We start from the raw sequence: 23666 nt of genomic DNA, 5'->3' as shown, positions 1-23666 counted from the left end.
TGTAGACGGACCCTGGAACTGCTCAATCCCTGGGAATTATTTTCATGACACAATGACGTCTGTTCTAGTCTAGAAGAGCTAAGGACTGCAAGGACGCACCCATTCAGCTGACGAGGACTCCCACAGGAACACGGTGGTGACAGAAATACCGCGTAACACAAATGGAAAAAGCAACCCCTATGACTACAGAGAATAAATTTCTACCATGTAAAAAGTAAGCTAAAAGTCAAAAAATAAGCTGAGGGAAAATGTGTACAAGTACAGCAAAGCATTAATATCTTTTATGTTAAAAAGTTAAATGAAAAATCTGATGTCCCAATAGAAAATACAGGACATGTTCAGCTGACAAGAATGCGGTGACAGTTTTTAAAAGTCTCAAATTTCGTAACTTAAGAAATGCAACTTAAGACCACGATAATGGCTTTTTCTTTTTTCGCCATCTATCAGCAAGGCCTCGTTGCCAATTCCATGGCATCACAGGCTCTGCCATACACCACTGGAGGGAGTAGAAATTGTGATATTCACTCTAGAAGGCAATATGTCAAAACATAGCAAGGCAATTTTTAAGTGTTAATAATACTGATTCTCAATAATTATACTTTTAAGATGTGATCTGATGGATATTTAAAGAAACTACATGTGTAAAAATGTCCATCACAGCACCACAGAGAAAAGATATAAACGTGAATGTCAAATAGAGTATTTAAGCGTGTTACATTTCCTTAACAGGACGGCAAACCACATAGTCATTAAAATGGTATTTTAAAGGACTATTAAATGACCTAAGAAATGCCAAAAATCACATAGTAATTGGAAAACTAGGACACAACATCATTCACACTGCTACATGCATAACTACAGAGAAATAATCATAGGACAATGATTACCTCTGGAGAGTAGGCAAAAAGGTGATTTTTTTTTTCTTTATGCTTTCTAGTAAAATTCTCTTCCAAGAGCAAATCAGAATTAAGTGGTTAAAATAAAAACCCCTGTAACCCTACCACCCACTGTTAACATTCTGAATACATTCCATGAATCGCTTCTCGGCCTTTTGGCTAAGATCAAGTGTAGTATCTGAATACATTCCATCCACTTACACACCACACTGCTTTAACTGGGAAAATGAAAGTAAATAGAGGCCGAAAATCCACTAAAACTTACTTTGTCATCCACTGAATTTTAAGATCTCGTAACGCTTCAGTAAACTCTTCTTTTAAATCTTTCTCCTTTTCTGAATCTTTTTCTTTGTCTTTGCTGCCGTTCTTAGTCTTTGTTGGTGGAGGTATTAGGTAGTAATGAACAGGGATCACATCCTATGAATGTGGAGAGAGTCTCAGATTAACACGCTTAATTTTACATATTTTAAAATCATCTTCATTACTGAGTATCTCAGAACACAGGCTGCCCTGAGTTGTGCTACATCATATTCCAGATCCTAAGGGCTACAACACATGAAAAATCCCAATCTGTGATCAAAGGAATTTTCTCCCAAACTTTAAAGTACTGACGCTTTTAAATCCTCTTCAAAATAAAGACTTATGTAAGCGGCATCTGGCTGGCTCAGTCAGTGGAGTGTGTGACTCCTGATCTGGGAGTTGTGAGTTCCAGCCCCACACTGGGTGTAGAGATTACTTAAAAATAAAATCTTAAAAAAATAAAGTAGTGGAGGTAAGAACAGACTTTCCTCCGTGAGTGTATGCGGTATTCTTAGCTTTACTTGCCACACTGGATTACAGAAAGTACTACCTACCAAAGACTACTACCAAGCTTTCACTTGTTCTACTTGAGAAAGGAAGGAAATAACTTAGAATTTTAAAAAAGATCCTCTTTTCTATATAAATTTAAAGGGAAATTTCTTCATTCAATCAAGAGGACTTTCTGAGCGCCTGAGACATGCCAGGTAATGCTCTAAGAGGTGAAGAGAGCCAAGCAGACAAGGCCCTCTCTTGCCCCCGGGAGCATGTCCTAGTGGGGGAAGACAGACAACATCCAGGTAGCGCAGGGTCTCAGAAGACACCGCGGGATGTGCAGGAAGCGGAACGGAATGCAGGGACAGGGAGTGGCTACTCAGTGAGGAGGGGAACAATGCGGACAAAGGGGTGCTGGGAATTCCCGCAGAACAGGGCATAGGTGACCTAAGTGAACCTCCACGCCCTAAGTGAATGAGCCTCCGCGGCCTTAATTAACCAAACTGAGGAGAGGAAGCGTGTGAAGAGGCAGATGGGCACATGCAAAGCCCTGCGCCTGAGTACCCGGCAAGCGCGGCCGGACGCACTGGACACGTTGGCAGCAACCACAGGGGGCGGGGCTGAGAACATCGGACCAAAAGACAGATTTTATTCTAAATGCAGGGGGGTTGTAGGCAAGGCAGTGAACATGATTCAAGATTTCTGCTTTTTGTTTCATGACTCTGCATCCCATATGGATGAACAATGTTGGTTTGTTTTTAGTAATTCTTCCTACAATTTGGAGAATGGACGGTAGAGGGCAGAAGGCGAGGAGGAGGAAGACAAGTGAGGAAGTGAGCCTGGATTCCCAACACTGCTCTGACTTAGAACAGGCTGTACAAGAGGAGGAAATGGACGGATCTAGAAATCCATGAAGGCAGAGTCGACACTGCCTGCTGATGATGTTTAAAACGAGGGGACAAATGAAACCAGGCAGGACGGGGGAGGGGAGGAGGAAGCCCAGGCTTTGAGCCGAAGCATTCCGCGGTCTCAGAGAATGCTGGGGAGTGAAGGAGACGGACACCAGAGGGGCTCCTTGGACAAGCCAGCGGGACGAAAGAGGAGTGATCAACCAGTGACAACAGCGGAGGTGGTGCCAGGGGCAGGAGGACACGGTCGCAGAACTGTGCAGCAGTGGCTGGTGCCCCCGACGAGAGACGTGCAGTCTCCGTGGACAGTGGGGGTGAGGGCCGCCCGAGAAAGAGCTGCACGGAGAACAGGAAGCAAAGCAGCATAGATAGCACCTTTGAGAAGTTCTGTTTTGAAAAGTGCAGAGAAATGTGTATTTATACCTAATTACGTCTATTTTGATCTATTCTATTAAAGCACGTAAGTCTCCACTTGCAAAAACCAAGGCAGTGTCTGGGAAAGGAAATCCTGTATCAGACTGGCTAGCTCTGCTTCTGGCACAATAACCAGCTGCCCTTAATTAAAAGACAAAGTCAATTTACCAATTCTAGCTTCAAGTTTATATTAAAAATGCTTAATTAAAACCTTTTTTTGGTTTAAATTAACATTTCTAGAATTGGGGAAAAATATGTTACCAAAACTTTTATTTTTCTAATCATAGTAATTTCAGAAAAAACTTTATACAGGTGGAGACAAGAAAATAATATTGCAAGCCCCACCTTGCCCTAAACAGGATTTTTAGGTGTAAATACAATGTGCATATGCCCATGTTAACAATTTTCACAACTATATTTTATTTTGGGGTATAATTACAATAGCAAATATAAGGAACCACCGATGCAGTAGTTCTAATAGCATTCCACCATCAAACAGTAACTGTTCCTTCAGTATGACTCAGGTAAAGCGCCCATAAAACCTCTCATGTGACAGAACCACACAAACCCACTTTCAGCCATCTCAGCACCATGCTCTGTCTGAGGCCAGGAGCCAGGGCGCCTGCAAGCCAAGGTCGCGTGTGCAGCGTGGGACGGGGCAAAAGCAGTAGGGTTCTGCTTGGAAAAGCTCCTTAGGACCCTGCTACCCATCCGTCTTCCTTCCTCTTGAGTTCACTTTTCTAGGTGGGCACTGCTGGGGTGAAAAGCGTCTGCAAAATCAGAGTTGCTAAAGAACCACGAAGCTCTTACGGGAACAGATCGTTTCAGTATCATCTGTGCAGCACAGATAATATACTGAAGAATTCGAGGGGCAGGGACAGCCCCCAACATTTACCCTCTGTTCACACAGTCCTGTACTTCCACTGTACTTGCGTAAGGATGCCACCTGCCTGGAGGAGGAATCCCCACAGTCCATGCTGATTCTAACCTAACGTGAACCTCCCGTAGTTCCCTCGCCTCCTTGACTGATTAGGGAGAGAGGCAACTTTCAGGATGGGAAGGAAGTCTCTGTTGTGAGGCTATGCCTCTTCTGAAGCTCAAAGGTAAGGCATTTGCTATTATGTTTGAGTACAGAAGAGAGAAAACAGAACTGAATTTAAAATAAGCAATCCATTAAACTTAATTTATGATTAACAATAAACTCTAAGAAAGACCTATATACAGAAAGAAAACCTATACCATGATAATCATAAACTATCACTAAAAATTAAAAGCATAAGAGACAGGGAGAGTTTGTGATGAATGATCTTAGGGGTGGAAATCAAGGTTTTGTGATCAGCATTTTATATATTAAGTACCTCAAATTAGCAATTATAAGTGTTACTATAATCCTAAAAATATGTGAGGACAGTAACCTTATTACTATTCAAAATTACAAACATGGTAATTTTAACTCCTAATCAAAAGAAAAATGGAGGTCTTTTTTGTTTTATCATGTCCGCCTGTTTTTTTGGTCAGTATTTTTTCAACTCGCTTCTCAAGGACTTAGTATAGGGTTAATTTAATGGAAATCATTTTGTACCATTAAGTCTTGAGCAACCTTGATTACGATTTAAAAAGCGAGTCAAGAGCTATCTTCAGATCAGAAATGCTGAAGTTCTCTATAGTAGATACTTAACAGTAAGTTTTTCTAAAAAACATATTATTTCCGCTAATCACCAAGTATTTTGACAGTGTCTGAACAATATCCTTGAAAATCAAATCTACCTGCAAAACTCATAATTGTTTTTTGGATAACATACTGCCATTTAAATTTTGGCTCAAAAATGATAATTTCCTTAGTTCTAAAATTATTAACTAAATTCAAAACTTTAATATCTTTATACAAACTAAAACAGCTATTTTAAAGATCAAAATCATACTGGAATGCTATTTATCATCTGTTAAAAGTAACTATATTCTTTCATATGAAAATCCACTTTAAAAAGGTAACCTGCATTTTCCAAATGAAAAGTCACTGAGACCCAAAGGACAAACCCATTGAGGATTATGCACCAAAAGCTGGTTGGTATTTTGTTCTGGCAATAAATTAATATATAGATCTTTTTGGTAATGAGACTATAAGACCAGGAGAACTGGGAAGAGGTAACTCTAGTTGTGCAAGTTTGTTATATATAAAGCTTTCCTAACCATCAAATAATAACTTTCTTATTCACTTAATAGTCTCCTATCTTATACAACCTGATCCAAACAAAATCCACCAAAACTCCCCAAAGATCAACCGCAAAATATACAATAGGAAGAAAAAACCCCAGCTATGCTTTTGAGATAAGCACCTTCTATTTTTAATGGGCTCCTAGAAAACCTTTTCTTCATTTTCTAAAGCAGTGGCTTTCAAGCTATTTTCAGGATGACCCAAAGATAAACAATCTATAAATAAAAAGAAATTTGTTTTATGAGTCTGATGAATGACATTTACTACTTTATTTTGTTTTCATGTTAAAGCTGGTTATATTTCATTAAATGAATGTACATGGCCCAGAAACAGGCCACAATGTTCAGCCCACAGTGAAGCAGATATTCCTTTAACTGGAAAGATGATTCCCAGTGGGGCATTTTGTTTGAATAAAGTGTTTACCATTACATAACAATACAGACATTACAGAAGTTCTCTTTAATAAAGGCACTCCATCTGGTCTAAAATGGTGATCCCTAGTTTCACATCACTGTGAATTAAGAAAGAGCTATCTTTTATTTATACCTTAAAACACAAAATCTTAACAATGCTTCTCGTCTCAACAGGAGAAATGGGTAACATGCTGAATGATGCCGGACAGCTGAGTATGTATATATAAGGGATATATACAATATCCCTTCCACTAAGTACCTAAGAAATAGAATTCTGCTTTTGTTTTGAGTGAAATTTGGCTCTCTCAGTCAATCAGAGATTGTCTAAGAAGTTGTAGGGAAATTATGGTCTTAAGCCTGTTCGTATTCTTAGAGTCAATTTTAACCTGGGGTGGAAAGTCCTTATTTCTGTTCCCACCACCCACTGCTCTATCTCTGCTCCTCCAGCATGATGACGCAAGAGCAAGGAAGAAACTTTTTTTCAAATTCCTTCATAGTATTTTAATAATCAAATCATCCAATTTAAGAATGTTTTTGGGGCGCCTGGGTGCTCAGTGGGTTAAGCCTCTGCCTTTGGCTCAGGTAATGATCTCAGGGTCCTGGGATCGAGCCCCGAATTGGGTGCTCTGCTCAGCAGGGAGCCTGCTTCCCACTCTCTCTCTCTGCCAAATAAATAAATAAAAATCTTCAAAAAAAAAAAAGTTTTTGGACTTTAAAAAGAATGGTTCTGGCTTATATAGCTAAAAAAAAATTACATTAATTTCTCCGTAGGATTTTAGATATGTAAAGTTTCAAATATTACTATTTGGCATATCTGTAGCTAAGAAATGAATAGCATTAAATTTTTTTTCTAGACACACATAAAACAGGGGTCCTTCCAGCAGTTTATGGCAGGAAAAAAACTTCAGGAAAGCAGTATGTCAACACTGACAAGCTAAAAGCACTATACTGCAGAACTTAAAGAAAGGAAACTAAGGGAGAGATGTTTTTAAAGATTTATAATAGGTGACAGAAAAAAAGTTTAACTAATATGCAAATAAGGCTTTAAGACATCTTTTTCAAGAACTGACAATCAGTACCTTTTTAAATTTTCCTTGTCGTTTGGCTGCAGACTGCCCCTGGGAGTTAGAAGGACATTCTGTAAGAAAACATGCACAATCTACACGGGATGGAGACACCGTCTGTCTAATTGTCTTCCAGTTTATGTCCCACATGCATTTGTCTCCGTAAGAAGGGTCAGGTCTACGATCAAAATGGCAGGCTTTTAAAGAAAGCGACATTGCCACTTTCATTTTAATAAAAATGTAATCAAATAGGTTATTCCTGAGGGCAAATGTTTTCAACTCTGTATTTAAAAAATTGAGCACAGCAAAATCTGTTAGTTATCAAAAAGCTTATAAAAACACTAAATTTTAGCTGACAGTCCAGAGTCTGATTTCAGGGAAGTCACAACAATCATACATGCCCAGGCATCATCGTATTCAAGGTGACCATGAAAGGCAGAAGAAGTGAAACAACACTCACCTTCCCAACTACCAAACCGGTGAGAAACGCACAGTATGAGGTAAGATTAAACAAACAAGGTGCTGACAAGTGCAATAAACTCTATGCCTTTAGGTTTTGCTCTCTCTCAAGAAAATCTACCCGGTAAGTAGTCACCTGGCAAATAGCAACTCCAGTTAATCCCATTCTTGTATAGTTTACGCCTCTGTAACAACAGTAGGAAGTAGTAACTACCTCTGACTTGCTAAAAATGCACTTTTAGTGACAATGCTTTTCTGTCATAACCGTCACAAAGAAGTAGACACCTGAGAAGAGTTATCTGGGTGAGAACCCCATCTCCCCATCTCCCCATCCAGGGAGCCCACAGTTGGAAGCAGCCCTGCTGCCCAGGAAGTGAGGCCTACAAAAAAAGACCAGGACTTCTTAAATCCGTGCGTCTATGAATTCCAGTGTCGTTGACTACTGATTAACTTCAAATGACTCTAAAGTGTATCTATAAATAAGTACAGTTGACCCCTAGACAACACGGGGGCTGGGGACACTACTGTCCCACCCAGTTGAAAATCCTTGTACAGACTCCCCCAAAACTTAGCTACAAACAGCCTACTGTTGCCTGGAAGCCGTAACAATACATACACAGTCAAGTAACTTATTTCATATATATTCATAGATTAACAGTAAGCTAGAGAAAATGTTATTGAGAAAATCACAAGGAAGAGAAAATGTATTTACAGTACGCTACTGTATCTACTGGAAAAAAGACCCCACATATAAGTTGACAGCGCAGTTCAAACCGTGTCATTCATGGGTTAACTGCAGCATCGACTGAAATGACACTCAAGAAATGTCAGGGCAAACCATTTTTCCAAAGCACAGAATTCCTAAGTTACGCCTCTAAGACAGCGGTAAGTGACCTCTGGTTCAATAGTGGCAAGAAGTATACTTGTTAAGATGCAAGAAATCTATTCCATCTTGGTAAGGGCATTTATGATTCCAACATCAGGTAGGAGACCACTATGGAAGATCTGATGCTAAGGAGAAATGTAAAACTGTAAGAATGACAACTTCTATCCGCATTGAGCTAGCGTGTGACAGAACGTGACAGACCCACATTAACACTATTCTCGTAATAAACTTGCAATGAAAACAGATGGAAAAGTTAAAATAACTACCTATCCAGTTGTAATGTTTATCTCTAATATGTAACAACAAGAAACATGTTTTTAATGGCGTAATTTTAAAGCTACAAAATAAAAGGCAATGCCAAAAGAAGTATCTCCTAATTATCTACACAATTATGCAAAATTCCAACTAAGAGAAAGGTCTGTACAAGTGAGAAAAATACTGCTCATTAGAAATGTTTTGACTGGTTTTCTAGAAGTAACCCAAGATCCGACTTATTTTTATATCCACAATATTATATTGGTTAAAATTCCATAAAATGTTGTAACTTCAAACATCCCATTCGCTTAAGCCAAGTTTAATCTGGACCTACATGTTTCGAAGGGAGCTCAAGTATATTATTAGCCATGCAAGGTATGACCAGTTCAGGGCCCAAGTACTTAGGCCTGGAAAAAAAAAATACTAAATATTTTAAAATACAATCAAATATTAATTGACCTTTGGGAAAAATCTACTCAATTTTTTTTCCCCCCCAGAAAGAGCTTCTCTTCTATGTGTTGTTTAAGTGTGGGATTAATTCCCATCTTTTAAAGGAATGGAAATTTTGGCATAGGTAATTTCAGTGTTAAAGAAAAAAGGATACTTACAGCTTTCTTTCCAAGTTCAGTCTTCGATAATGTTAAGGATCCTGCAAGGTAGCATCCAGGTCCCGCCCCTTTAGGTATTCTAATAAGAAAGTTCAAAAGAGAAATAAAAGGAACTAAAGAGAAAGTCTCAGAAAGATAATCAAGGGGCAAAACATCAAAACAATTGCATTCTGAAATAATTCCCATAGCTTGGTTTTCAAAAATCAAAGAGAGAAATAATATTACTCTAAAATGGTTAAGTGACAACATAAATAAACTTAGCTCAATGTAATGAGCTCACATGAAAAGATTACAGTAGATACACATTAAGTGTAAGCAACACTATCACTTACTTGTCATCTGGTAAGGAAGTAACAAAGAATGGTTGGTTATATTTGGGTGGTAATGTCAAATTACTTGATTTCTTCTTTCCTAGAAGTGCAAGACTATGATTTTCATGAATATCTAAGCTCAAGGTATTAGATAACCTATGAGAAACAATGAATGGAAGATCTTTAAGACGTTCCAAATCACTGATCTGCTCATGACGAATCTGTAGTCGAATTGTATAATCTCCTTTCTCCAGTTTCAAAGAATACTAAAAAAGACAAAGAACATTTGGAAAAAGAAAAGTCAACAGAAATTATAGTAAGAGGATAAACAGGAACAGTTACCACGTACAGAGCACTTACACTATGTGAGGAAGAGTGTGTGTGTGCACGCACACACCTACACACAAGGGCCTGAACGTGCAGGTGAGGAAGCAGGTCCAGGAACATCACTTGAACTGTCCAAGGCCCGGTGGAGAATAAAGGATAAAGGAGCTGAAGGCAGGTATGGCTCCCGAGCCCTCAAGTTCCCACATCAGGCTACTCCCATACTCTCAGCTAAGTCAGTGTCTGCTCAAGACTGATAAGCAATGTTCTTCTAGTTCGTAAGTCTTCAGAAACATGTAAAAACCACCACCAAAGGGGTGTCCAGGTGGTTCAGTCATTAAGCATCTGCCTTCGGCTCAGGTCATGATCCCAGGGTTCTAGGATCGAGGCCCACACTGGGCTCCCTGCTCCTCCTGCTCCCACTCCCCCTGTTTATATTCCCCCTCTCTGTGTCTCTCTCTGTCAAATAAATAAATAGTATCTTTGAAAAAAAAAAAATAAACCACCACCAAAACTAGCAAAATTGAAGTGCCATATAACACCTAAGACAAATATATACACGTGTGTATACACAACCGGTCATCTTTATGTCACAACCAAAGTGCCACACCTCTTTATCACAGACGGGAAAAACGGAACCGGCAGAGATGCAGGAGCACAGACCTACTCAGCTCCTCCTAGCTAACCTGCTCAGGAGCACGGCACGCCGTTTCCTCTCAGATTGTAAAAGCAACAAAGTCACGGCCCTGCAATGACCCAGTGTGTACTGCAATGTGACGGGGCTTGAAGGAAACCATTCCCTGAGCAGTTAACTGAAAAAAACCTGCACAAATTATTTTCACTGTTTGGCATAAAATTATACATGTTACAGGAAACACCTCATTTCTTTGTAACAATGTATTAATCAGGGATGAAACTTCTATAAACTGCATGATTAAGGGGCACCTGTGTGGCTCAGTCAGTTGAGTATCTGTCTTTGGCTCACGTCAGGATCCCAAGGTCCTGGGATCAAGCCCTGCACTGGGCTCCCTGCTCAGTGGCAAACCTGCTCTCCCTCTTCCTCTGCTCCCTCTGCTCGTGATCTCTCTCTCACTCACTCACTTACTCTCTCAAATAAATCTTAAAAGCAAACAAACAAAAAACCTACGTGATTCAAAGTTTTTCTGCCTTTCATACAATAGTGCCAGACAAGCACTGTGTTGAGTACACAGCTGTCTCAGGAAAAAATAAATTTGAAAGTTCTAATAAACACTAATAAACACTTGGCACTGCCATACAATGCTTTGCATCCAGTTCAGACCCTGGATCATTTCAAGATGCTAATATCATCTTAGATGATTTGCTCTTAGTCTTCATGTGGTGGAAGCAGTGGGGAGGAAGAAGAAATAATTAAAATTAAAAGCTACACCAGGGGTGTCTGGGTGGCACTGTCGGTGAGCGTCTGACTCTGGGTTTCAGCTTGGACCTGATCTCGGGGTCAGAAGACTGAGCCCTGTGTTGGGCTCTGAGCTCAGTGCTTAGTTTGCTTGAGTTTCTCTCTCCCTCTGCTCACCCCCTCAAATAAATCTTTAAAAAAAAAAAGCGGCTATACTGGCTAGTGCTCGCAAGATTCATCCATGCACTCCTCTATCCCAAAACTTGATTTAGCTGACTTACATAAATGAGAGGCTGTCAACTAACTGAGCTTCCAGTAGTTGTCAAAGAACCAAATACAAAACTATAGCATTAAAAAAAAAAAAACCTAAACCCACAAAACCAAAAATTATCATAAATAAGAAATCAGAGATTCATTAGTTCAGGGAAAGCCTCAGTTAATTCCAAAAATCACTGCCAATCTTATACCTGATGTGGATAGGCATCTCCTGAACCCATCTGTCTTTTATTCTGGTCAAATATAATCCACAGTTGGCTGTCAAATTCTGATTCATATAATAGTTCACAAAGTAGCGGGCAGCTTGGAGTTACTTCCCCACTCTTGGGCTATAAAAGAATAATAAATACTTAATATGATTTATATGATTTTTAATGTAGATTTGTAGTACTGTTATTGATGAGATTTTTACAAGTATTAAAAACATTTTCTTCTGGTAACCAATTTTAAAAACATAGAACATCCAATACTTTGGCATTAATTAAAGGCATTTTTCTTTCACAAGATTTTAAAAATACAAACCTAGCTATTTTTAAGCATTAATAAATATTCTTCAGAACCTCTAATCACTTCATAAAATTGAAATTTGACAATTCACTGAAATCAATCATCTCAACATTAAAATCAAATTTATATTATGCTTCAACGAGTTTCACTGGAATCTTACTGATCCTACATAAACTCTTGGATTCTACATTTACAAGTAGAGCTACCTTTACTGCTCATTCAACTCAACTACCTTTACTGCTCATTCAACTCAAGGGTTATTCTGACTTCTCATTGTCTTAACGCCTGCCTCAGAGAAAAACAACCAGACCCACTAACGTAATCAGACAGCATCTGGCACTGATGAGACATCGACCACTAGACAGTTAAGACTGGACAGGTACCGCTGAATAGGTGAGTACAAATACTAGGCTTTAAAGGCCCAAAGGCCAGGTCACCACTAAATTAGAGTCAACGACTTCAGACCCGAATACTTCCCGGACCATCAGAAATGATAATTTCCCAAAGACTAATTCCAAATTAACCAGTGTTAATTACTTGACTCTATTTTACACACACACACACACACACACACACACACACCTATACTAAATTCCTTGTCCTTCCATTTTTGACTTTATGATTCATGAACAAAATACAGAAGTTCATTTTGAGGTTATTCTTTCTTACATAAACACCCACCTGATGAAAGTTGTATGTCAGGACCATCTCATAAAGCTGACGATTATTTGGCAACACATCTCTTGATCCTAAAGGTTTTGTCTTCGCACTCAGTGGGCTGTAATTAGACAAATGCAGAAGTAATTTGATTCAGGAGTTCATTTACTGGAGAAATAAACATAATCTATAACACAGCACAATAAGTGACAATGTGCATCTTTAAGCTCTGTCCTTTTTGGTAGATTTTATAATACTGTAATCATCAGCTTCCAGAATATTTTACTGACTGAACCATGGCAATACGTAATCTTTAGTTTAAATTCTGCAATATTATGGAAACATTTTCAAGTGTCAACAAACAGCTCTTCACATAACTGGATCCCAACATTAGGGAAACAACCGCTAACAGTGTTAAGGCCAGGCAGGTTTTGACTTGCAGCCTCCTGTCCACAAACTGCAGATGGCAATGACATGTCACGGGAGGGGTCGTGCAGATGCCACACTGAGAACTTCACACACTTGCTACCTAAGGCTCGAAGCTACTGCTGGGGCTGTGTCTTAGAGAGCTGCCAGGATGCCTATGCTGCGAGTCAGAAACTGTATTTTCATCTCCAGCACTGAGATGATTTACAGAGCGTAAGAGTGTAAGAGATGTCCCCGCTCCCACCACGCCGACGTGCAACACTGGCAGCCCTAACACATCAATGATACCGCAGGGTCTGGACCCAGCTCTTCAGGGTGATGCAGGGAGCCAGATCTTCATACTTCAAGGAGGACTGAACATCGAAACGATTGATGCCTTCCGATGCATGCTACAAAGGATAGTTATCAAATTAGGTTCTCAAACTTTATTAATAAACCACATTTTTTAAAAAACATTTGGACCTAAAATAAACCTCTGTAATGCCAAGTTTATAAGTGTCCATGAGCAGAAACTACTGTTATTTCAGAACCACTGCCCCATTAACGTTTAAATAAAACCAGTGAGATTATTTTTCAGTAACACCAATAACTGACATTAAAAATGATGGAAATGTGGAACTTACAATGTTTAACTGAGGAGCAGTACACACTATTCCATGGAAAGAAATGGTATAATCAATATTGACATCACTAAGACTTGCCCACCAACGAGCAATGCAAAACTCAATTGCTTTCCCACCCTGTAAAGAACAATAAAAATTACAAATATGTAAATCCGTTTTCTCATTTTCCTTCAAAATACAGATTATAAATAGTAAGTGTTTTAAAGCAATTCTAGCTTTCAGACTTTTCCTATTTGTACAGCTGTGCGTGGAGTTATACAATTACAGTTGCAAAGACAGAGGACAGGTGCTTAAATACACAGCTATCCACTCCTACGGTGCTTGTCATAGAAGATAGGAGGCAGCTTTTGGGAGCACACAACAAAATAATAGTGAAAACAAACTGGAATAAAAACTTCAGACCAAAGGAAAAATGATAAGAACAATGATAAGAAAAGGTGCACTACAGCTCCATAAGGCACAGTTAACACCACAGCTGAGTTTGGGGCTCAGAGCTGCCCGGCAATCAAAACAAAATGAAATTATGCTCATTTACATCTTTCTCCCTATTACAAAAATTAAAAACAAAAACTGTTTTTAGTACTGAGTTTTAAATTAGGTTTTGTAGTAATCAGTACATTATAAAGTTTGAAGACGGGTCAGAGGACACTAACAGACAAGAGCACAAGCAGCAGTCATCAGAGACCTAAAAGACACGGGAAAGATGCGAGCACTGCGTGACCACAGGAAGCAGCAGGCTTAAGAAAGAACATCAGGGGCGCCTGGAGGCTCAGTGGGTTAAGCCTCTGCCTTCAGCTCAGGTCATGATCTCAGGGTCCTGGGATCGAGCCCCGCATCGGGCTCTCTGCTCAGCGGGGAGCCTGCTTCCCCCTCTCTCTCTGCCTGCCTCTCTGCCTACTTGTGATCTCTCTGTCAAATAAATAAATAAAATCTTTAAAAAAAAAAAAGAAAGAAAGAACATCAGTGCATTCCACTCCCATGAAGGAAGAATACAGCCCAGGAAAGGGTAAGGACCTGCCACACAGAGGCCATTCTGGTGGGAAGCAGTGGCGGCTTTACCTAGACAGCAGAACAGCCTTCGGCAGTGTTGACAGCTGGGCATTAATAAAATAATAAGTAGAACAATCTTAAACAAGGAAATAATCTCCTGTGTGATGAGGAAACAGTTCCAATCAAGCTTTGCGGTGTAAGCCATCACAATCTGGCAGACCAGCACTTTCCTTTGACTACGTTTATTGAAGAGTTCAAATGATTAATATTTACCTCCGACTTGGTCTCAAGTATCCCACTGAGACTACCCACCTTCCTACTTCGCTTATTCAGCATTAATAAAAATATCCAGCCCCAGTACAGTCTGAATATACAAACTGTAAAATCAAATTCCAATACTCAGTCTTAGCCCATACCAAAAATAAAAGAAAGAAATCATTTTGGGGATTTCAAATTGGTAATTAAAATTCAAATTAGTAATTAAGAACTTACTAAGACAGGAAAAGCTTCAGTCAGTGTTCCTTTTTCTGGAAGGGAACAGAACTTATAGAACTCATGACTTCGATATGCTCTTTGCTTCACGAGCTGTACCGCGTGAAGAACAAACTTGGCGGACACCTCAGAGGAACACGAACACACGGTGACTTCTAAAATGAGGGGAGGGAGCCAAGTTGTAAACGGACACGTGACTGTTTGCATACCAACTCTTTAGAAAGCAACATCTCAAGAATAAAATGATATATTCAAAAGAAATCTGCATATTTCCTTAAAAACAAAGAATCAACAAAACATTAATCATGATGAAAGGGTAGGAAGATAAACAAATCAGTATTAAAATTAACAACCACTATGCTGCAAACACCACGGAACAGCAGGTGTCCATGGACGGACACAATGACCCTAATCAGGTCATTTTTAAAACCCTTTGCCCCTCTGTGCTATGGGGAAACTTGCTTTTAGCTAGAAACCAACCAATTCCTGATAAAAGAGGATGCCTAAATTCCGTGTCTATTTATTCAATTTTATTGATAACTTCCTAGTCTCTCCCTCCTATCTACTTCTAGAAAGTATGACCATCAACTACACATTCTCAGCTTTATTCTGAGACCGAGGTGGAGGCAAAACCCAAATCACTGTGAAGCAGAATCAGCATCTTATCTAATGCACACCCACGCTAATACAGGGAACTTAAAGCAAGGCTTACGTCTCTGGTTCACAAGGTCAAGTGGGCGCAGAGCTCTGTGAACCTAATCAATTGCTAAGAATAAAAAATCTAGTGTTAGGACAGCATTTCTAATTATTTGAAATAGGATACATCTGTAGTACATTTTTTTTTTTGCTTTATATCCCCCATTTTACTGACACACAACTGACAAATGATGTTCCGTAAGCTCAAGGTGTACACTGTGAAGATTTGATATATACATAGATATTGTAAAATGATTACTGTAATAAGGCTAGTTAACGCATCCATCACTTTGCATACTTACACCAATTTTCTTTTTGGTGGTGAGACTATTTCGGATCTGACTTTTAGCAAATTTCAAACACATAATACAGAATAGTTAACTACAGTCACCATGCTGGACATTAGAGTCCTCGAACTTACTCACTTTATAAGTCAAAGTCTATACCCTCTGAACACAATCTTCCCATTTCCTCCCCCTCTCCCGGTACATTCTAATCTAAGACTGCTGAAAGCTCTGAGCTACTTCCATTCCAGATTATTCTATAAATTCCTACTTAAAAAAAAACTAATTATTTTCAATACCAACCAAGTCATAATTAGAGCATTATAATTACTGGCATTTACTGTTGAAAAGATATCAGATTCAATATTAATTAATCATAGATTTTCCTTTAGTATTCTCCGTGTACATTTTATCAGAGCTCACTGTTCGACAATTCCATGGGGCCCTAAATGCATTAGTTAGCCCAGAGTTGTTCAACAATACAACTGTGACTCTGATCATTAACAGATAAAGTATTATTCTAAACTAAGTTAAAACCTTGAATATTAAAACATCTTAAGATAGCCTGGATGATTTGATGTATGAACCAGTGCAAAAGAGTATGAGATCTTAGAATATTTCAAACTTAACAGCAAATATAGGGTGTCAGATATAGTACTATTACGACAAAAGCACAGATTAGAGACATATAAATTTCCTGTGGTCATAATCCTAGCAGAGATAGAAGGCAGATAAAGAAAGTGGTCAGGACAGACTCAAATGTTACTTACCAGCCCATGTTGCACCCTCAGGAACCTCAATAAAATGCCTTCGAATTTGACCAGGTTTAAAATGTACATCTGTCAAAGCCAGATCATAATGTGATGATTCATTTACTCTGAAAAAAAAAAAAAAAAAAAAAAAAAAAAAAAAAAAAAACTGGCTAAATGAGAAGCTGTCACCCAAAAAGGCTTTATTATCACAAGCCCACTGGTACTCTAGATCTTACCGGTTGATCAGAAAGAAACACAGGAATTTAAAAGTTGGTTACAAAACAGTGTGCACAGCCTTATCTCATTTTTGCAACATGTCAGCAGTGATATAAGTTCTGGATAGCCCAGTGTAGATGATTTTTCTTTTAACTTGTCTATATTACAATTTGTCTAAAAGACACCATTTACAGCTCCCTCATTCACAGGATTTCCCTATTAGAATCTGAACTATCGTAAGTCCTAAATATTAAAATCAAAGGTAATGTTTTGTATCACTATACTGTCTTCCAGCTCTGAGACTGGCATTAAACCCCTTGTACAGCTCCAGAACACCTCATGCCATAAATGACACAGGAAAGAAGAAAACTATTTTCATAGCACTTTTGTAAGAAACCAATGACACATAAAGGTCAAACGTGTAACATTCTACTACAGAAACCTAGAGAATATGCAAAGGACAAATTCTAATCAGTATGACAAACACTTAATGAGCACCTAGTGTTTACATGAGGCACTGTTAAGAGCTACAAATACAACACACAACAAACAAACATACAACATAAAACACAAATACATATACAACATATACAACAAATACAACACAAATACAAATACGATATTCTCCTCTGCCCTGGCCACTTTCAGAGGACAGAACACCACCAGAAACATTTAAAGTAATATGCTCTGGGTGGACAGGAAGTGTTCGTGGAAAAGACATAAAAGGTACTTGGTTCGAGGGAAACCTTCCTGAAGGAGATGATATCTCAGCGGATTCCTGAATCTTAAAAATTATCTTGTCTAATATCCTACTGGACTTCAGGGAAAATCTGCCTGAGAATTTAAGCATCTTACAATTTCTCCACGTGTGTATGTCACTCTTTATCTCCTGAATTTCACCCCACATTTCTTATGGGCTGACACCTGCTGTGCGATGATTATTTTCCAGCTCACTCACTCAGGACCAACCGTTAACTGAGAACTCCCCATTGTCCTTGGGATTCTCGTCTCACTCTCGTCCTTCACCTACTGAACAGTCTGGTTTGTTCTGAAGATACTGTATAACGGGCTCCACGGAGGAACTGGTAGGACACAGGCCCTGAGTCTTGAGCGGCCCCACATGTGGGATAAACCAAACCTGACAACATCCTGGCTCAAGTCGGTGCCACTGGCATGTACGAAGCGCCATGAGGAGCAAGAAGGGACTCCCTTCATTGGGGAGGACTAGGAACGAGCCAGCCTGAGGAAGCCTGAGCGCCAGCGCCAGTGACTAAGTGCAAAGGTGCAGTCTGACGGGCAGGTGACAGGAAATGCTGGCTCTCGGGGACCGCTGTTCGCTATCTGAGATAGCACGATCCTGGGCAGGATATACTTTAAACAGGAAGCAGTATGACAGAGCAGAGTTTCCTGGTCCTGGGGTGGTAGACCAGATGGGAAGTGAGAGTCTGGAAACCGACAGGAGAAATGGAAGAACCAGAGAAAACAGTGATCCCACAGACAGGAGTTACGACGGTGGAGGGGGGTGGGGGGGTGGAAGAGGGACGAAGTAATACTGTCCAATACTGCAGATGGCCAGGCAGCTGGGGGCACCGTCAGCTCCATGGAGTTTCGGTGCAGGCACAGGGCACGGGAGATGCCTCTGGGGATTCTCACAGTCAAAAAGCAATAGAAAGACCACGTGGCACCTTGAACTTTGTAAGCAAGAAGCAGAACTAAAGCCCAGTTACCGGATTCTGCTCTCTCCATCTTTAAAAGTTCACCCTATTTCCATAAATAGCCATTAAAAAATTGCACATGACAGTAAGCTGTTGGCAACTCATTACTTACTTGGTTGCTATAACGGCAGTGATTGGAACTCTGAACAGAGGACCTGCATTGGGGGATGCTATATCGTAGCCACAGACCTTGAAAAGAGAGTAAGTTTCAGTAGCCATACACTTCTACGAGAGAGAAAAAAGTGACACCTATTCACAGAGTAAGTTAATCTCACATTAAAATGTAAAGATCTTCAACACAAGTTGATGCCATTTTTTCTGGCGTCAGGTCACGTGTTTAACAGCACATAAACAAATGCGTGCATAACCACCCCTGACAGATTCAGACCGACGGGGAAACAGACTGCCTGCCACACAAGGTACTTTTACACGCTTTAAAGAGTATTTAGAAAGTAGCAAGGAAGATGCACCGATACCTCTGTGTAATGCAATCCTTCTCTTAAGCCCCTGGGATCCACACGTATGTTGATGTGTCTACATTGATTCATGAGTTCCAGATGGCTGGGACACTGGACCCAAGATGAATTTGAAGTTAAAGCTAAATGGAGCTGAAGGGATATTTTTTCGGCATTTTCTAGCATGAAAAAGACCAAAAATTAAAGATTAGTACTTTTTTCCTTCTCTTCCATTTTAAAAAGTTCAATCCTCTCCTAAAATCTAGCAGATGAGTTCAATCAGCTGTAAAATGTACTAGGGCCTGGGGTTCCAAAACACAGCTTAAATAAAGCACTCACAGAACCTTCCCTACATCTTAGGGCACTTGTAACCCGTTCACACGTTTATCCAACATGGCTGTAGCCTTAAAATAAGGCGTTTTCGTGAGTATCTGTCATTACTGCACGCAGATAACAGCATTTGACTGAAAGGAAGACGCCAAGTACGCAGTGGTGACTACTTTGCTTACACCTCCTTGAGCTGTGGTTCTCCCTGGCTGCTTCTACTTCCCAATCTCCAACCAAAACTCCCTCTTACACCCAAGTAGTAAGAGTGGCAAAGAAAAGGAACTGGACATTTGACTACCCCACATTCGGTAAAACCCTAGGTCACTGACAGCCCAGGCTACTGTTTTCCTCAGTGGTTACTAGGCTGAGCCGCGATGACACTGGGGTCCCTGTTTTGCTACCACATCCATCCCTCTTAAACCATGTATGATTTTAAAATAATACTGTCGACTCATGTTTCTCTGTTATACCTTACCTCGAATGGCATTTCTCTCATACCACAGTATTCACTCAAACCACAAATGTGAGCACTTCAGCTTAATGTCCATTTATTACTCACCAGTATTTTCTGGAAATACAGGTTCAATGCCAACGCCATGATCTGAAGGTGCAGCCACCTGAACAGGGTCTCGGAGGTAGATGCCGCGGTTATTTCCAACAGTAACAGTGAAACCTAATTTATTAGCAAATGATGTATTCTGAACGAGGTAGTCATAGGCTTTATCAACCTAATTAAAAGAACACAAACAATACAGTATCAATGGCTGGGTCAAGAAAACATTGCTATAAATTACTAGTTTAATTTCAGTTCTGAAAAAGTACAGGTGAAAAGCTAGTTTCTACATTTGCCTCTAAACATGGTAACCCCAAGCAAGAGGGCAATTCTACCTTTTCAAACAACACACCAACCCAACCACTCACCCCTAGCTCCACACCGCTAGCCCCAAGTGACCAAAGTCAGGAACTCCTCCATACACCATGAGATTCATAGGTTTTTCCCTTGACATCTTCACTGTGAATTTCTGCCCTCCACACATATTAGGTCTATTGTAGTTCTCTCTTAATGAAACAAATTTGTTTTAACTACAAAATCGGATTTCATATCCTTTTTGCTTACCAGTTCAGAAACTATTATGGTCATATAATGTAAAATCAGATAAACTCAATCACCATTATAACAGGAAATATTACCCAGTAATAGCTAAGACCGAATCTTGTTGATTAATCCATTTCTCATAAAAAACAACACTACCTGAATAATACCATGTCCTTGGGCAAATACTTCTATATTGTCAGCCTTTACTGCAGTGTTTTCTAGAGCTCTTCTGACTGAATGAACCGTGTAGTTAACGTTATTAGCTTTCAGACCTGAAATTAAAAAGCAAAAGCAAGAAAGGAGTATTAGAGTTTGCTCCTTGAAACATTTTTCCCTGCACCAGCAGAGATAACATGTACATTCTCTGGCTTTAACATCCTGTGTTTCAACCCTCATTTCTTAATGTTTTTGGAAAAACTGAACTATAACAGCCTGACTCAAACTGCTGGCATAGCACGTGGATTTCAGCAAACAAAAATCACTGCGTGCACATTACGTAAGGGCACTAGTGAACGCTCTGCAAAGGTGATGGAGACGTGTGAAGCAGTTACCTGAAGGCATTCAAATGACATTTTCTTTGAAAACACTGCTAGTCAAGGGGGCACCTGGCTGGCTTGGATGGTAGGACACGTGACTCTTGATCTTGGGGTTGTAAGTTTGAGCCCCACGTTGGGTGTGGAGATTACTTAGAATCTTGAAAACACAGCTGGTCAAGTGATATGGTTACCACCGATACTCATTGGTCCCACTGTCGCTACTACAGACACCAAGGGAACCTGAACCGGCAAAAAAGATGCCAAGGCCCGACCACAGCTCAATTGATTCAGAATCTCCGAGACTGAATCCCAGGACTGATATTGATTAAAAGCTTCTTGGGCGATGCTGGGAATAGCCAGCATGGGAATGACGATTCTGTGGGAAAGATGTGGAAGCCCCCAATTTGTCAACTGTGTTGAACACTGCTGCTAGAGAGAAAAGATGAGGAATACCGCATTCCTGTCCACTCCAGAGTTCATCAAATGCATGCGCATTTATGATATTGTAAGAAATGAACAAAACAAACATGAAACTATGGTGCTTTACGGTCAATCAAGAGAGTGGCCAATTTTGTCAGTGAGAATCCGAAAGAAGGTGATGCTCTATCAGGGAAGGAACAGGAGTCTAATCTTACCAGAATGCACAGGGGTTTGCAAGGCCAAACAATGGCACAAAAGAATTCTAGGCAGACAAGACTAAGCTGTACAAGGATGGGAGCAAGGAGCAACCCTGAGATCTGGTGAGGTTTAGGAAAACCAGAAATGAAGGCAGAGAGTCCTGGGACCTCACGAGAGGAATGTTCCTAAGGTGGAATCTCTGAAACAACCCGGTGACCGTAACTGAGTCCTGGCCAATGCCGATGCCACCCGATCAACACGGTGAGCCTCCGGCACAACACCCCAGAAACTCCCACCTCCCTTCCCACCTTAGTCATCCCCACAGCATATTCACTGCCTTTTTAACATGTGATATAAACTAATTTTAAATTCTATTCACAATCTGTCTCCCATAGCTATGACAAATTCCACATGGGCAGGTACTTTCGAGCCAAAATAATGCTTGAGAGTCATTACCAGCAGATAAACTATTTGTTAAATGAATGAATACACATTCGAATCCTTATTATCACACAATTATTCTCCATCTTAAACTTTACTTTGAGCTAGGACATGACCAATTCCACACATTTTCTTACCAGGAGAATTTCAGAAAACACAAATATCTGTCTGCAATAAGGTAAGAGAAATTTATTCAATTATTTTTTATGGCTACTGCCTGACTTCACATTATGCTATCAACTGAAAATTCACCATCTGTTTCCCAGAATTTAGGAACAGTAGTTCCTAAAAGTCCGACCACGTAGAGCACTAAGCAATGTCCTTACCTGAAAGTATCAGGGCGATGCCTCCACATGCATTGGGAGAAGACATGGACGTCCCGTTCATTAGCTGAGTTCCTCTCAATGTCCAGTTGGGAACAGAAGCGATGGCTCCGCCTGGTGCACTGATACTTACTCCAAGGGCCCCATCAGCACTGAACAAAAAGCCATTAAAGTTTGCTTACGAAGGTGAGAACCGGATAAGCACGGGCATTCAAAAAAAGGCCACTGGTCACACAGATTGGAGTCCAATACCACGGGTAATTTGCAGGATTGCAATCAATTGGAAAAATGCCCAGCACAGCTATTTCCCCATTATGTAGCAATTATCTTCTTAAAAGAGAACAGAATCTTGTGTGTTTGTACACGTGCAGAAGGTATCAGGAGTATTTTTGGAGGGAAATAAATGTCATTGCTTAGATTCCTTGATGAATCCACTTTGTCTTGTCAGCAATAAGTAGAAGCTTTGCTTTGTTTTAGCGTCGTCTAATAGAAATACATGGGACACAGAGGGCATTTTTTTTTTTTGGCTTTTTTTTTTTTTTTTAAAAGATTTAATTTATTTGGGAGAAAGAGCACGCGCTTGTGTGTGTGCGTTGCTCAACAGGGGGAGTGGCAGAGGAACAAGGAGACATCCTGCTGAATGCAGAGCCCAACTCGGGGCTCCATCCCAGGACCGTGAGATCATGACCTGAGCCCAAGGCTTAATCGACTGAGCCACCCAGACGCCCCCAGAGGGCATTTAAGTTTCTAATAGCCGCATTTTAAAAAAAGCAAATGAGAAACTGGTAAAACTTATTTTAATAATGTATTTTATTTAACACAAAATAGCCAAAATATAATTTCAATATGTAATTAGTAGAAAAAATGAGTTAATTTATATTCTTTTTTGTACTAGTCTTAAATACGTGATGTACATTTCATACTTAGAGCACATCTCAATTCAGACTACCCTCACGTGACTCACGGCTGTCATACTGGATGGCTCAATTCCACAAGTCCCCCTCGTTGAGGGCTCTTGACTCCATAGGGCTAATGAGATAATGTCCACACAGCACATCACCATTTTAGTCACCGAACACAAGCTCTGCCCTCCGCCCCAAGTAAAGGAATAAGATGACGATACACTAACTTCGTCCTCCCTGAAGAGTGGCCAGAAGTTCCCCACAAAAGCTGTTGGCCTCTCCCTTCTACCACTCTTCTCCAACTGACTGGACTATTCTTCTTACTGGCTAAGAATACTAGTGCAATTTGGTTTCAGATTTTCACAGAGAGCTGAAAGCAATGTAAATCAGATCCTTCTCCTGTGATGGGTTGGT

At 40.0% G+C, this 23666-nt stretch overlaps 1 protein-coding gene and 1 pseudogene across 6 annotated transcripts in view; one reads left to right on the top strand and one right to left on the bottom strand.

Annotated features, from left to right (window-relative positions):
- The window catches only part of TPP2 (tripeptidyl peptidase 2), a 70143-nt gene that overhangs the window by 11241 nt on the left and 35236 nt on the right, over positions 1-23666 (bottom strand). For 4 of the 6 annotated variants that reach the window (XR_007125698.1, XR_007125697.1, XM_047720342.1 and 1 more), the window contains exons 11-25: positions 22354-22502; positions 20589-20704; positions 19896-20064; positions 19031-19188; positions 18667-18743; positions 16642-16748; positions 14892-15046; positions 13410-13526; positions 13075-13175; positions 12385-12481; positions 11388-11525; positions 9243-9487; positions 8911-8989; positions 6718-6756; positions 1162-1313 (exon numbers count right to left, since the gene is read on the bottom strand). Coding sequence is in view for 4 of the 6 variants with exons in the window: in XM_047720342.1 (XP_047576298.1) it covers positions 1162-1313; positions 6718-6756; positions 8911-8989; positions 9243-9487; positions 11388-11525; positions 12385-12481; positions 13075-13175; positions 13410-13526; positions 14892-15046; positions 16642-16748; positions 18667-18743; positions 19031-19188; positions 19896-20064; positions 20589-20704; positions 22354-22502 (1899 nt within the window). In the remaining 2 variants the exon portion in view is untranslated. The remainder of the gene's footprint in view (positions 1-1161; positions 1314-6717; positions 6757-8910; positions 8990-9242; positions 9488-11387; positions 11526-12384; positions 12482-13074; positions 13176-13409; positions 13527-14891; positions 15047-16641; positions 16749-18666; positions 18744-19030; positions 19189-19895; positions 20065-20588; positions 20705-22353; positions 22503-23666) is intronic. The other 2 variants (XM_047720343.1, XM_047720345.1) reach the window with 1 other exon arrangement.
- LOC125096491 (uncharacterized) lies at positions 1036-1106 on the top strand (annotated as a pseudogene).

This window comes from Lutra lutra, chromosome 3, assembly GCF_902655055.1.
Source record: "Lutra lutra chromosome 3, mLutLut1.2, whole genome shotgun sequence".
Taxonomy (NCBI): Eukaryota; Metazoa; Chordata; class Mammalia; order Carnivora; family Mustelidae; genus Lutra; species Lutra lutra.
The sequence above is the reverse complement of the archived record's forward strand: the minus strand, read 5'-3'. Positions and strand labels throughout refer to the sequence as shown.